The following is a 15,739-nucleotide window of genomic DNA, read 5'->3' as shown; positions in this document are numbered from 1 at the left end:
ACCTGAACTGTGTTCTGCAAATGTCAGGACAGAGAAATCCAAGCATATTCCCTCCTATTTTCTGTCTTTTATTGTCTTTCGTGTCTCCCGGGACAACGACATGGTCACAAAGATACTCTATGTGAGAAAATAACATAAACTTAAGTACAAAAAACAGTACAAAAAGCTTTTTTTTGTGTGAAAAATTCAGTCAGATAATCCTAACAGCCCTGCAAGTCCAGATCAGCAGCACTCGTCCACTGGGTCTGTTAAACTGAGGTTTCTGATTGAAGCAGCAGTATAAACTTATGCGACTTGGGGTCGATGTACTCCTCAGTCAGTCGGATGTAAGGGATGCTCTTGACGGTAACGGCTAAGCTAAAGTCCAGACACCTCAGCAGGAACTCTGACCCCTCCTTTACGCCATTGGTGACAGAAGCCTCGCTGACCAAAGTCCACTGATCAGCCATCCAGCGCTCGGGGCCGTACTGCAGGGTGGGACCAGGGGCCAGGTAGGCCTCGAGGAAGGCCTGAGCAAACAGAAACAGTCATTGATTCTACAATATTCACCAAGACAATCAGTTTTCAGTGGCGTGATGTTCAGGTGTTTGTTTTAAACCTATTGGATGGTTTACAAGATATTCCCAGTTCATTACAACATGGGTGGGTCTTATTTGCTTAGTTTTGGTCAACACTCCTAACTGCAAAAACACATCATTAATTACCATGTGAATTGTTGAGATCTGGGGCATATGGCAACAGCACTAAGCAACAGTTAGACGAGGTAAAAACAAGTTGCCAGATGCTGATGTTGCCTGAGGAGTGTTGCAGGCGAAAATAGCTCCAGATCCAAGCCTTTTGTGTGTTCTTCAAACCACTGAGTGCTGCGTGTTCAAAATATCTAGAATATACAATTTTCTCACCTTTCTGCATGTGACAACTCAAAGTCTTTTTTTCCGTCAACCCCCAGGCTGGTGACATATTATTACCAACAATTAACAACCATTACAGACCAACCAAGCTGTTTGACTCTGACCTGCCAATTCTGCTGCAGTTGTGCACAATTTTTTTTTGTGTGATGAAGGATTATTAGCAACATTTTTATGGTTAATTTACATATTTTAACTTCAAATAAAGTGGTTTAAATACAGTTCAAAACAGGTGTGCTCGTCCAAGTCAACTGAACTCTTTGCTGAGGTGACAACAGCTTATGAACTGTGATAACAGCGCTGCAAAAACAAGAAAAAAAAAAGAAAACAGACACCACAGTATTAAGATGTTTTGTGTATTTGGAGTTTGGATAATCAGATCAAAGTGTTGGCTTGTATGCAGCTTGTGTGATCTCAAAGCACTCATGTTGGTTGCCCTGTTGGACTTAGTTGTGGCAATGTCATTGTGTTCCCTGCCAGCCCCCTAGGCTGGTTTCACAATGATAGACCTTGAGTATGGCTTTAATATAACAGAGGTATAAATTCATCCGTTGCACAAAGCAGTTTAAGTCTTGACTCTCTTAAATCGGACTGTGGTACAATGAATTCTGGGTAAATCAACTTTTTTTTCAAAATAAATAAAATGGCCGACCGAGTCAACGCATCCAACCGCTCAGCTCTGTTTACCCTCAGCAGAAAATGTTGGTCTACTGGAAGAATTCAACAGCAACATGGACGTTTTACTTGGGAAATTAAGCGAAGAGTGTAACAATAAGTTTAAAATAGCAGCGACTGCAAACAGTGTCAATCTCCCTCAAAGAAATAAATGTTTGAAAGAAGAAAATACAGGAGGAAGACCACAAGAAAAGCTTAAAGACATTTCAAAAATTGTACCAAAGATATACGGCCCACTGTCGCCTCTGTTTTGGGCGATAAACGGTGGACGAGAGAGCGGAGTATGTGGGGTCAACAGCGGCCACTGAGGCTTCCCCATCCACATCGGCCAGCGTTGGCGCTGACAGCAGCCCACCAGCAGCCTCCCGAGAGGGACAGACAGAGGCCAGTGACAGCCAAGAGAACACAGGTAACATTAGGCCAAAAATGTCTCTAGTGATTGTTTGAATGACAGCAGTCAAAAGAAAAAAGTTTTACTTTGTAATGGTAGTTTTGGTATGCTAACGGTTGAGCCGGTAGCTAGCTGCTAGCGATTTAACGATACAGCCTATGTGCAAGCTACCGGCAAGTTACATGTCAACAAACGCTACAACTTGGCCTTCAGAATAAAGTAGTGCTGTCGGTGTTTATTTTTCTTAGCGACCCTATCTTTGGACGGTCTGGATGAGAGCAGAGGAGAGGCAGTTACTGCTGTCTCTAAAAACTCTTTCCCCTCGCATTGCTCTTTTCATAATAATGTTAGCAAACCACAAATTATGAGCCATGTTTTGTTGTATTTTGTTGTTGGGTGCTACTGGCCAGCACAGGTGTCACTGATTGTTACCATGGTAACATTATTCTTAGACCTGAGTTAGCCTGGGGGTTAAGGTGTGTAAATTTTTTTTGTGAAACAATCTTACTTGCATTAGACTGGTCTATGAGCTAAATTAAGGCCGGTCTAAGGCCGCTACTCATTGACCTACACTGGCTACACATGGCTGACCGAATTAAATCCAAGTAACTAATATTTGCCTTCAGAGTGACTTCTGGGTCTGCACCAATCTACTTGAACTCAATCACACAGGCTTATGCTCCTTCTCATGAAGTCTAAGCCTGTGTTCCTCCAAGGAATGTCGGCTGGCATTGCCATCCCTGCACACAAGGCAATCGCAGTCCAGACTGTTTTTGTCTGTGTTTCCCAAATGGTGGAACAAGCTACCGAATGCTATCAGAGCAGGGGCTTTGGATAAAAGTGTCTGTCAAATATAATGTAATGTAAAGTCCGATAAACACTGAGTTTTGTGGCTTAAAATATTTACAACTCATCCATTCTTATTAGAATTCAGTTATGACAGTATTAAAGTATCGAAATTCAAACTGACCTTTGGGCTCATGTTATTGACGAGGCAGAAAGCCAAGTGTTTCTGGATGCTCTCCATGCTGTGGCAGTGCTGCCTCCTGGTTGTGCGGAGGTACTTCTGCAGGGCACGTGCCATAGAGGGAAATATTGCCAGAGCAGCTTCACGAACATCCATAATGTCAGAGGGGGCCGCACGCTCATCCTCTTTCTTCATCCGCCGGACATGAGTGAAGGCCTCTTCTACAGCCACCACAAGCCTGACAAAGCAGGAGCTTACTGTCAGCTGTCGAGCTTACTGCTTTTAATCCATACTGTTCAATAAGTGACACATACCACATGTACCAGCGCAACTGCCCGTTTCAGACGTGGGATACATAATATAGATGGCTTTGCCCATCATCTGTCAAAGTAATGGCTTCTCATCATACATACATAGGTGTCCATAAATATTCCTACATTTGTCTCTGCTTCTCACTTGTAAATCACTAAATGAATTGTCATAAATTTAATCATATATTAGACAGTGAATTCTGCTGCCTTTTTTGTATATGTTACAAACATAGAATGGCATCATGTTAAGCTGAAACTCTTTTTTGCTGCATATTTAGTTTTAAATTAATGCAGTTGGGCACAAATGAAAATTGTAGGCAAGTCAAATTATCTTTGTACAAGGGTTTTTTTTTTTTTTTTCAGTTCTTCTGACCTGAACCATCGAGCAAGAAACATTGGGTTATTTATAGTATTTCCTGGATTATTAAACCAATTTCATGTGCTTTGTGCATAAAAGATGATAATTAAATGATAAATTTACAATGCTCTTGAGGCAAACTAAAAAGTGCATTCAGTCTCTCATTGTATTTATAATTATGCCGCTGTAGCTTTTGTGTTAATCTGACAGCATTTAATTCACACTTGTCTCGAGCTGATGGAAGAAATACAGTAATGCTTGAAAGACTGTCGTTCTAACTTGTATGTGAAAGCAACTTATTCACACATAGACTGACATGTGAAATTGCAGTCCTATTTACAGTATTTCCTGAGGTGCATGTCTGAAAGAGCCTATAGATCAATAATTCACCCTTTGACATGCTGTAATTTCCTCCATGCGACTCACCTGGCTCTACGTTTGCGGACTCTTCTCTCGTAGTCGGCCTCCTCGTAGTACAGCTCATTGTGGGCGCTGTCTTTGCGTTTGGCGGCAGCTGTAACCATCGCCCGTGACTGATTCCCATTACCAGGCTGAGCCCCTGCCGCGTTCCCTGGGGCTGCACCGAAAGGAGAGGACAGAGGCAAATTGGGTATATCAGTTTGAGCTGGAAGAAGTGGTCCCTGACCCCACCAGCCTCTGATTAATGTGCTGTTTCTCAATCTGAAGCATGGAAAGAAAAGGTCACATTGGAGGACAGCTAAGATCTAACACATCACTGGAGGTGTAGAAGAACTGTAAATCAAACAACTTGGTCACTATTTCCCCCATTTTGTGCTCCACAGACTTTTGAGAAAGATTTAAGGACTCTGTGTGCTATTCTTCGTAACTTATCTGGGGCATCCTGCCAGATCATGTGTCTCAGTCACAGAGAATGTTAATTATAGCACTGAGAAAAGAGGTAATTTCCACTGGAAGCATGCACATTTTTCCACAGAAACCTTTTTCACTGGGCGTGTAGGGGGGTGGGGTGGATTAGATATTCATCATTTTACACTTCAAAGGCCATAGTTCTTGTCTGATCTGTGAATTTACTGATTTGTGTGACAAACCCATAAAGCTAATGGAGCTTGTACAGCAGTATATTACAATTCCTGGGGTTTCATTGTAGGGGAGTAAGAGCTGGTCCATATTCATGAAGATCAGCACAGTTTGGGGGAGGTTATAGAGAGTAAACGCTGCAGGTCAGGTAAGGATATAAATCATTAATAATCTAATCTGCATGTTTGTGTGTGTGTGTGCAGGTGAGATGGAGATATTGAGTGTAGTAATAAAACATGGATGAAAACCACCTAAGTATATACTGTGGAAAGAATGTTGGATAATTTGCACAGGGCGCATTGTAAATATTTTCCACTGAAAATATGAGTAAACATTAGCATCTTTAACTTCCTGGCCTACATATTCATGCCATGAGAAAAGCGACTGTGAATGACTGAATGAGAGAGGGGGTGGGGGGGTGGGAGGGGGTTGAAGTGAGTGAAAAAATGAAATGGGAAGAGGGGGAGGTGGGGGAGCAAGAGCGAGCAGAGCTGGAGACGGAGCTGAGCGGGAGGAAGGAGAGATGTGGGAGTATGTGTGAAATGAGCGTTACTCTGATGAATTATTTAAGGCTTGAAATTCCACAGCCCTCTAGAGGCCTTTCCGCTGCACTTTGATAGTGAAGGGGGTGGGGTGGGTGGGTGGGAGGTGCTATAAGGACACCATATCCCCATACTGCATCCCTGCCATAGATCATCAAATCCATTGTACTCTATAGGTCGGGGATTGAGGGGTGGTGAGCGGAAGAGCCTTTTCACTGCAGGACAAGGTGCAATATGTGGCAGTACAGGATGTGTGCAGGGAGGCAATATATCAAGCGCATTGTAGCGCCACAGTTGGTGTATGTGTGTGCAGTAGAGTGCTTTCTGAAGATGCAATATATACATTATGTGAGGGACAGAGGCTTTAGAGTGCTGTAAAGAGGGAGTCAACTGAACCGTGAAATTAGCAGCTTCCTGTGATTAAGTGCTGTGCAGAGTGATGTTGAAGACTTTTATCTGTACTTACTGTCCAAAAGGTATGTTCTCAGTTTGTTTTTAAAAGCTGCTTGCAGATAGGATGGAGATGGAGGAAAAAAACATCACAAGAGAGCGGAAGACATAGTAAAGAAAGGCCCTGACTATGGCTTAGATCGAACTAATAATCAGACTTCAGTTATGTGTCTAAATTATGTCTAAAAAATGATGTCTAAAAACTTTTTTTGCTGCTGGGTGCCACTGGTCAGCAGGTGTCACTGATTGCTATCCTGGAAACACTGGTTAACAGGTGTCATTGATTGTAACTATGGAAACACAGCTCTTAGTTCTGAGTTAGCCTGTGGATAAGGTGGCTAATTGTTTAGGTTTAACACAAGTCAGTCTTTATTTTGTGAAACTAACTTGCATTAGACTAATCTGAGATCGTACTTAACCAGTTTAAAACATCTCTGTGAAACTGGCCCCTGGGAACCAGTGAAGCACTGAGAGGGACATCAACTGAAACGTTACATAATATGGGAGGGAATTATAGGGACAGATGCGGCGACTAACCGTCCACGTTGTAGACCTTTAACCCGGCCAGGTGTTTGGCAGCCCGGTGCTTCGAGGCAGAGAGAAGTGCTGGGTTATGGAGTGGAAAATCTCTGTAGTAATACTCCAAAATGGACAGAGCGGCCCTCTGAATGCTGTGCAAGATGAGACAGAGGTAGAAAGTGGAAACTCAGAGACAGTAGGATTAAGACAAGCAAAAGGTTCTGTTGATTCTTTTGATCTGCTTTTGTTTGTTGCCTGTTAAAGCCTGATGAAAATTTCTTTGTGATTAAAACGTTTCTTCAGGTAAAATATTGCATTGCACTTCTATTGCACTTCTTTTATTGGATCAAAATGGATGCAGCAGAATCAGAGATATTGTCTTTCTCATTCCACACATTCTTCAAAACCTAGCACCTACATTATCCTCAATGCAACTCGACTGCTGACAGTTCGGTCTGAGATTTTGGGTGCATTATGTCAGAAGCTGCGAATGTAGCCTCAAGCGGAGATAAGGAGCGGGCTGCAGAGGTGTGGTGAGCTCTCTTCTTTCTACTTCCACACCCCCAGCTTTTTTTTCCTTTTCAAACTTGTAATCCTCAGTCCCAATTTATCAGAGTTCACACATTTCCCTCTAGAGCCACAAAAAGGTGCAGTTCCCCTTTATATTATTGGAAGCTGTTGATACAATGTGTATAGTCTGTTTCTGCCTCCTGTGCAGGTCTTAACTTCCTGTTTACTATGCGCAATTTCATTCTAAATCACGGCAAGAACAAGACAAGTATAAGTCAATTATAAATCCATTATGTTTTTAGCTGCATCACACAAACCTTATCTAATTACCGCTGTTGTTTCCTTATGTTGTTGTTCTCACACGCTTATCCAGAGCACAAACAAAGGAAAACAGCCATAGGATGAATGCCTGTGTCCGGCACTTTCTCATCCCTCCCCCCAGATTCTTAGAATAACCCGCCTTGAGCAAACTAGACGAGGAGACTGATGAGTAACTCAATTACTGCCTGTGCCAGTCTGCCCTGTGGACATGGGCCTCCAATTACACACATACTTCAATGGTAGAGTGTAAAGACTGACCAAGTGACACTGTGTGTATCTCAGTGTGCACTGTACAGAGAGGTCATATTTACACGTAAAATTACAGGCTTATTTGACATCCTCATCGGTTTCTTCAGGAAATGCATACATAGAATGATAATAGACAAGGTAATTACAGCAAGTGAGCATTTATACCTGAGCTGTCCTATGTTGTAGTGACGTGTTTCCCCGTCTGTGGAGCGGATGACACACACGCTGTAGCAGGGCTGGAGCTGGCGGAGCTCCAGCAGCACCACGGCCAGGTAGTGGACAAACAGCTGGGAGTCCACGAGGGACACGGCAAACTGGACGATACCATGGTAGTCCTCATCCTGCTTGGACCACATCACATGTTTAATGAGAGCGTTCACTGCTGTTGGATGAAAACCTTTAATTTTATTAACTCAAATTACCACTGAGATGAAAAATGTTCTCTGTTTTCAAAACAGTCACGAGGCAGTGACAATAACAGTTAGATACAAACAACACAGATGACATAAAATATGTCACAAATTAGATTGAACAAAAACACAATTATAATAGATAAAACATATAATTGGAATGGTTTTTCATTTCAACCTCCTAAAATTACATTTTAAAAACAATCCCAAAGCTATCAAACAATAAAAAACTCCATCTTGTGATTTACACTTGTATCACCAAGTCCTTCTTATATACATACACAGCACAATGTACAATGGATGGATGGATGGATGGATGGATATATGCTTGTGTGTGTGAAAAAAAGTCAGAATAAGCTTAATGAAAAATAAATTTGAGGACAATCATTTGTTGATTCTGATTGGTTGTGCATTATTTTCAGATCGCAGCTTTGATACATCAGCCTCAGCATTGTTTAAAATGAATGCCTTAAACTCTTGATTGAATTACAAAAAATATAATTTCAAACCTAGAATAGCAGTAATTTAAAACAAATGTTTTGTAAAGAATGACAGAGGGTACATATAATCTTTATAGCCATAACGATAGTCTCAAACCCACCTGTGCATCGAGGATCCGGACTCCATAGAAGAGCCAATAAGACATAGTGAGCAGGAGCGTGAGTGTAGTGAGGAAGGCACGGTAGACGCACACCCTGGGCAGGCTGGCGCGACCCGGTCGGAGAAACAAGGCCCAAATGGCCACTAGGAGGATGAGGAGCTTGAAGGAGATGGAGAGGAAGAGGCCCTCGCAGGCTGCACCACAAGCCTGCAGTCTGTCGGGCCACATTACAGCTGGAAGAAGCAAGAAGACCAGGGGCGTTGCCAGGACCAGCAGCCCCACACATGAGCCCACAGCTAGGGGAAGATAGCGACGGAAGCCTTGGGTCCTGTCCTGTATTCCCTTCCCCAGTCCAACCACTTCCTCCTGGGAAACACTCAGCTCTGAGGTGCCTGTCACTGCGGTGGTGGTTTCGCCCCAGTTATCATCCTGAAAGGGGAAACAGAAAGGAAGGTGAAGGAAAGGTGTGTTTTTTTTCGATTATCTGTGTTGGAGCTTAGTGGGTCACTTCGCTCAAATTCAAAACGCAAACAACAAACAAAAGAAAAAAAATGATTTTTGAAATTTTTAAACTGATTTTTTTCAGAAACTTGTGACAGACAGGTAGCATATGGTGGGTTTATCAGAACTTTTTTTGTGGTTCAGAATACCAAAACAGTGAGCTGTAAGATGCTCTGGAGCGCGAAGGGGAACTGCAGATTTGGATAAGTTTCTGTGGATCTGTTTCTATGGCTGACACCTTTCAAATTTCATATATTCTTTTGATTCATTGTTGATGCAAAAATATTGCTTTGTGCAGCTCTAAATGTTTTTTTCAAATAAAGCTGAGCCAAATATCTCAAAACCTGCAGGGCCAATAAAACCCCTTAGAAAAATAGACTAACCAGAGTAAAGTTCACAAGAAAGTAGCAAATTAACTGGTAAATAGAAACTTGAATCACACAGACAATAATGCTTCCATTCTTCTATTTTACTCCCTTCTTTGCATGATGCGCAGCACATTCTTCATGCTATTTAGAGACATTTGATTTTCTTGGAGTTTTGCCTCATTATGACAAGCCTTCAAAGTCCCATTGAAGTAATATAGGATGACAGGATGGGATGTGGAGTAATGCTCACTTTGGCAGGAAGCTGCACGTGCTGACATATGAAGGTCCACACACACACACACACACACACACACACACACACACACACACACACACAAACACTGAACCGCAACAACTGAAGCTTTCCAAGCCCATCATTGCAAATTAGAGTCACATTTTTTTCTTCCTTGCCAGCAGGGTAATTTTAAGCATAAATCTTTTCAACAAAGAGACACAGGGAGAATAAATTAATGACAAGTCTGTTCTAAAGAGGCATTTTTTTTTGTGGGCCTGCCATTAATTCATGTAATTAGCCATTCATTGTCCCCCCAGAGTGTCACTGTATTGTGCATATCTCCAACTACAACCAATGACAGGAGTGTCAGCTGCAGTGAGAGGGATGAGGGATAAAAAATGACAAGCTGAACAGAATAAGCCTTTATGGCTTCTCACACACACACACACACACACACACACACACACACACACACACACACACACACACACACACACACACACACACACACACACACACACACACACCTAAGCAACCTGAAATGAACCTGCAGGGAAACGACAGTCACATTATTTTTCACCTGCCTGTATCCCACTCTAAAATGTGCTATTTTGGGCCATTTAAAAGTTACTATAAACATTTACAGATAAAGTTGACCCTGCTGCTATTCGTGGAATCTGAACTATGAACTCAACATTGAATTTGCATATTTCCAATCACGAAAATGCAACATAAATATGAATTCTGCCCCTATTACTGTTCACAGCCAATTAACTGAGGAGGAGCAGATGCCAACAGAAGCCAGAAGATGAATGAGAGGAGGAGACGCAGGGAAAGTGAGAGAGGGGGATGGCAGCGATGAGAGTGTAAGATAGCAGCGGGGGTATCCGTCTGCCAGAGTAATGTATGAAGCCAGAGGTCAGCTTCGTTAAGTGTAACGTCAGCTCCATTTACTGTCCAGTCTCATTTTTATTCAGCTCACATCTTTCCTCTTTTGCTCCTTTTTCTCTCTTAAGCCAACTCTCTTTAACAGGGTCCCAACCTTTTAGAATTAGTATTACAGTATCTGTAAACTGTGTGCCATTCCACACCTCAATAGACGTTAATTAGTCCTTTTGAAAACCAGGGGCCGGATAAATTTGAAAATGCTTCCTTTTCTCCCCACACTAGATTGATGTTTTTTCTCACTCAAAATCTGAAATCTGAAAATACCTCTTTGGGTTTTTGGTGCAGACTGGATATAATGAAGCTTTTACAAAATTTTAAATCCATGCCTGCTCAGACACAGCTGAGCACAGTAAAACTGTCCCTCCATGATCGCTCATTTTAAATATCAATGTAGCCGATTACATGGTACAGGTATGGTAATTACACCTGCATCTATGACTATTCCACGACATGACTTCACATTCATAAGTTACTGATGTCCTGAGTTCATCAGCGTCCTGTAGCTGCATTATTGTTTGGCAGATAAACAGTTATCATTAATGAACTTGATCGGATTGGTATTTTATGCTTTTGCTTCTGTTTTTTGACGACAGAAACAGAAAAAGATTAAATTGAGTGCAACTAAAACGAGTTTGGCAGCATCAAACGAACAGCTCAACATTATAGGGAAATATGCCTCCTCACTTCATTGGCAAGATTTTGATGAGAAGACTGATACCACACTTATGGCTGTGCGATAAATACGAAGCTGGAGCCAGCAGCCTGTTAGCTTAGCTTCGCAAGACTGGAGAACAGCTTGGAACCGCTAACTCCTCTCACTATTTAACACATTACATCTCCTTTGTTTCATTTGTACACAAATCAAAGTGTAAAAATGACAATTTTTGTTTTTATGACTTGTTTTTTGTGGGAGTTTTTGTTGGCTGGGTGCAGTGACTTCTCCCTGGTGTCTCTGATTGTTGTCTGGTGACTAAACTATCCCGAATTAAGCAGCTGCTGGTTGTATCTTAACATTGAACAGATAGACACAGTATGAGACAACCGACTCATCTAGTGCTCTGCAAGAAAGCGTGTGAAAATGTTTCTGATGATGTCGAATTCTTCCCTTTAAATACTTCACGGAGAGCAGAAGGGGACACATCACAGGATTAACTAGCTCAGACTCAGCAGAGAAACCAGACTGTCTGTGCCACTCCTCACCAGATGTTGGCTATGAGGCACAGTTTTATTGCTTGTGGACTGAGAGAGAATAAAGAGATTTACTTTATGTTATTTTCCTGTCGTATTTGTGTGGTAACAACCTCAAAACATTAGTGCGGATGCAAATAGTTTGCATCTATTTTATTACAACTAATTTTTTTTTCTACAGTTCACTTAAACATATGCACCCTAATAGCTCATCAGACTCTATTTGAATGTGTGATCTGAATATTTCAGTCTCCCACACAGTCTCTCTGCCAAGGTGTTTATAAAGCCAGACTTTTATACAGACAAGGTTTCATGCTAATGTCTCATTTAGTGGAGGAAGACAGTGTATCATTGGCTGAGCTAATACGCTGTAAAAAGCAGCCATTAAGTCTCGGTGGATTAATCCCCAAGATTAATGCTGCACTAATCAGACCTGATCTCTATATACTGTAAAGTGAGGGGAAAGTGTAAATAACCGAGAGAATGAAACGGAGGAGGAGAGAGAGAGAGAGAGAGAGAGAGAGAGAGAGAGAGAGAGAAGCACGTCGGCTGCCCGCTTGCTTGGCAGTCTTTTCGTCTGGCAGAGGGTGAATATGGATTATGCTTAGGCCTGTTCCACCATCACAAAGCACAACAATACAACAACATACTGATTAGCACTGCTCACAGAGACTCACACATAACAGTCTGCCAGCCAGAAAACACAATGGCTGAGCCCCACTGGCCTGGGTGGAGGTTAGACTGACACTAACATGTTGGTTTGTTTGCGCTGGTGTTGGTGAGGGTATTAGTGTCAGAGTGTGTGCGTGTGTGTGTGCGTTTGTGTTAAAATGAGTCATAGGACCTGTGAGACAGGACAGGTTTCATTCAATTTACTCCATTCCTTTGATTGTGGTGGTTAGCTGTGACTAGGTGTATTTACACCCATATAAATAAGCTGCGCAAAGGAGCAAAGTGTGGAATGCCAAAACAAGGATATGTGCTCCTCACCATATGCTTTGCTGTTGCTAGAGCTAACATGAGGAAATTGAAGCTGCTGCCTTCTGGCACAAAGTCACAGTGTCTAAGTCTCACAAAGCAGCGTGGACAGTCTCAGTAACAGATTTGGCACTCGCTCTATGACTCACACACACACACACACTTGCACAGAAGCTGTGGTGCAAGAGCGTATCCTTATGTCATAGGCATGCGTGTAAACATAGAGGATTATTCATATCAGCTTTCCTCAAAGTGGCGTTTGGCTGGATACTAAGGCTAATCTCAGTCTGTGAGAATGTCTGTCTGCATGTTTCGAACAGATCTGCTCTAAAAAAAAAAAAAAGCACTGGCAGGAGTGAAGTTTTGGTAATGGTGGTGATGGTAACGGTGGTGCGCTGGTGTGCCATTTGGACACATTAGTCTGGAGGGCTAATGCAGTACAATGGCAGATTACCTTACACTGCCGACAATGGATGTAAGCTACAAGCTGACAATCACATGACAGCGTGGAATGTGGCTGCCCAGACAGAAGGGGATGCTGAGCATAGACGGCAAAATAGGTCAGACCTCAGAGTGTTAGAAAGTCTGGCTGAAAACATGTCCAAATCCTAATCACATTAAATAATACTATCAGTGTGGGGAAGTACACCTTTTTGCAGGCGACTCGTACTCAGGCCCTCTACATACACGCACTCCTTCTCTCTCTCTCTCTCTCTCTCTCTCTCTCTCTCTCTCTCTCTCTCTCTTTTACACATAAACTAACAGTAAATACTCTCCTCTTACTATAGATTTCAAGTAGGTCAGAGAGGCTGTGACGGCAGCCTTGGGCAGAGTTCCCTCTAGAGAAGAATATCTATAACTCTTTTTTTTTTCCTCCTCTACATCTCACCATGTTTTCTTTACCTTTCATTGCATTCATTACCTGACCCTTTGCATTGAAAAGAGCAGTCTGACATTTTGAAAAATGCACTTCTTCGCTTTCTTGAAGAAGGATAAGTATCTATCTATCTATCTATCTATCTATCTATCTATCTATCTATCTATCTATCTATCTATCTATATGAAGCTGGAATTTAGAATATATGGAAATTAGCTTAGCATAGCAGAATGAAAATGTTATTGATCTTCTCATCCACCTACTTCTTTAAACAGTGATCACAATATTGGACTGCATCCTAAATCCCTGTAGAGTTGACGTAGTTAAAGATCCACTCTGTCTTTGAGCTGCGTTATCACAGCATTTCGCTTCCCTGTGCCAACTTAAAACCTAGTTTGCTCGCAGAGCTCAGCAAAATCAGCTTTATGCGTTGACTGGTACCAATTTGCTCTGCTTTAAAGCTATCAGGCCTGACAGTTATACCCAGTATCACACACACACACACACACACACACACTGTAACACAGCATTGTCCGTACAAATCCATTCGGGCATACAAGAGGGATGCTAATCCTGTGGCCTATTTGATCCCTTGTCACCATTGTTATTATGTGTCAGGCGCTGAGGCAATGTGTAGCCAGCTGTGTGAGGATGAGTTTATAAGGTCGGGGTGTGGAGTTCATAGCTGGATTACTGGGCCTTCTGATTTCCTCTACAGGAATGTGATTACTGCAAAGACTGTTTGAAACTATGCCTCTCAAAAACACACAGCCTGTGTTCATTCACAGGTTACTCCGGTCTGCACTGTACTGTCTTCAGTATCAATACCTGGGCGTCATCGCCAGGATCTACCGCTGGTGTGGGTTCTCCGGGCAGTGGCTCTCCATTGTGAACAGGGGAGTCCTGGGATGGTGTGTCGGGGGGGTTGATGACAACAGACCTCTCAGAGCGACTGCTGTCTTTGCTGCTGCTGGCCTTGTGCCGCTCACGGCTTCGATCCCTGGGAAACAAACACAAGAATGAGAGAAATATAGACACATAAACATAAATATAAGATCGTAACCCTAATGTTCCAATATACTAACTAGTGATTATTTTTTTGATTAATTGTTTTGCTCATCTGATGTTGGAAAAAAAATACCACACAAACACAGTAAAATTTTGAAGTGGGAGTTCAAATCCCCATAATTAATCATTTCAGGTATATATTCATGTAAACAAGCAAAACGCACACAAAACTAAAGATAAAGCATTAAGTCTATAAGTTGATTGTAAGAATTTTGATATTTGATTGTTTAAATCTTGTTTGAAATAAAGATGCCAAAAAAAAAAAAAAAATCTGGGTCCAGCATCTCAAATGTTAAAGTTTTTATTATTTACCAACATTTTATAGACCAAATGATTAATCAACAAAATCAAGAAAATAATGGACAGGTTAATAATGAAAATAATTGCCACAGCCCTTCATGGCAAAAAGCTGGTGGGAAGGGAAGACTACGAATACTCCAACAGACAATCACAGGAATGAGGAATGGACAGGACGTAAATCAAATGCTTCTCTCATCTGCAGAATAGACAGAGTAGAGTAAATCACTGAAATAGGTTAGAGCCACTCATCTGTGACGACCCTAATCCATGAGCTCTATCTGTCTCAATCTCTTGCTTGCTCCCGCTCTGTCTCTCTCTTAGTCTCTCATCTCATTTATCTGGCTCTGACTAACATGCTGCCCGCCCAAACAGAGGGCAAACACAACAAACTCAATATGCACCGAAGGTAAAAAAAAAAAAAAAACATAGCAAGGGGCGACAGATGATCCAGCAAAAACAACAAAAAGGGAGGGATAGACAGGTACAGTGGGGGAGCAGACACATCAGATGGAGAGGCAGACAGACAGGAAACATACCCATGTCGGTTTGATCTCCCGGAGCGGCTGGAGTGATAGGAGTAGCCCGAGTGGGTCGACTCAGTGTCCATTCCAAACGCAGGTCAGAGGCGGTGATTGGGCAGGGGGGATGAGGAGAGAGTCGTCGCGTGGCAGAGAGGGTAAGTTGGCAGCAATGCTCAGGAGGAGGAATGGGTTGCTATAGAGACGAGCCTCAGGAATCCACGATGGCTGACTACTACCCCAGAGAGCTGCTTTAGTAGCCACATTGACCTGAGAGATGGAGAAATAGGAAGGTATGAGAGGGAGGTTTGCTTCAAAGCGTGCTAGTCTAACAAATCATGCATCAGATAGAGTATAACAGCCAGGCTACCAGCTGACACATTTCAAGACTTTGCTGATTCTTACCATTCAACGTGTTTCCAAGGAGAACAGAACGACCAGTGATCGAAATATCAGCGTAACCAACCAACCATGTTTATTACAACTG

At 42.3% G+C, this 15,739-nt stretch overlaps 1 protein-coding gene across 1 annotated transcript; it reads right to left on the bottom strand.

Moving 5' to 3' along the window:
- Nucleotides 1–247: 247 nt before the first annotated feature.
- On the bottom strand, nucleotides 248–15,341 carry LOC111218903 (vang-like protein 1). Its single transcript, XM_022741388.1, has 8 exons — nucleotides 15,271–15,341; nucleotides 14,177–14,366; nucleotides 8,272–8,700; nucleotides 7,426–7,601; nucleotides 6,199–6,332; nucleotides 4,037–4,169; nucleotides 2,945–3,179; nucleotides 248–509 (listed from the first exon to the last, which is right to left on the bottom strand). The coding sequence occupies exons 1-8, from the start codon at nucleotides 15,339–15,341 to the stop codon at nucleotides 249–251; spliced, it is 1,629 nt and encodes a 542-aa protein (XP_022597109.1). The 3' UTR covers nucleotide 248.
- Between the last annotated feature and the right edge of the window lie 398 nt (nucleotides 15,342–15,739).

Source organism: Seriola dumerili, unplaced genomic scaffold, assembly GCF_002260705.1.
Source record: "Seriola dumerili isolate Sdu_G_001 unplaced genomic scaffold, Sdu_1.0 BDQW01000052.1, whole genome shotgun sequence".
In the NCBI taxonomy this organism is placed as follows: domain Eukaryota; kingdom Metazoa; phylum Chordata; class Actinopteri; order Carangiformes; family Carangidae; genus Seriola; species Seriola dumerili.
This window is presented reverse-complemented; position numbering and strand designations above follow the sequence as displayed.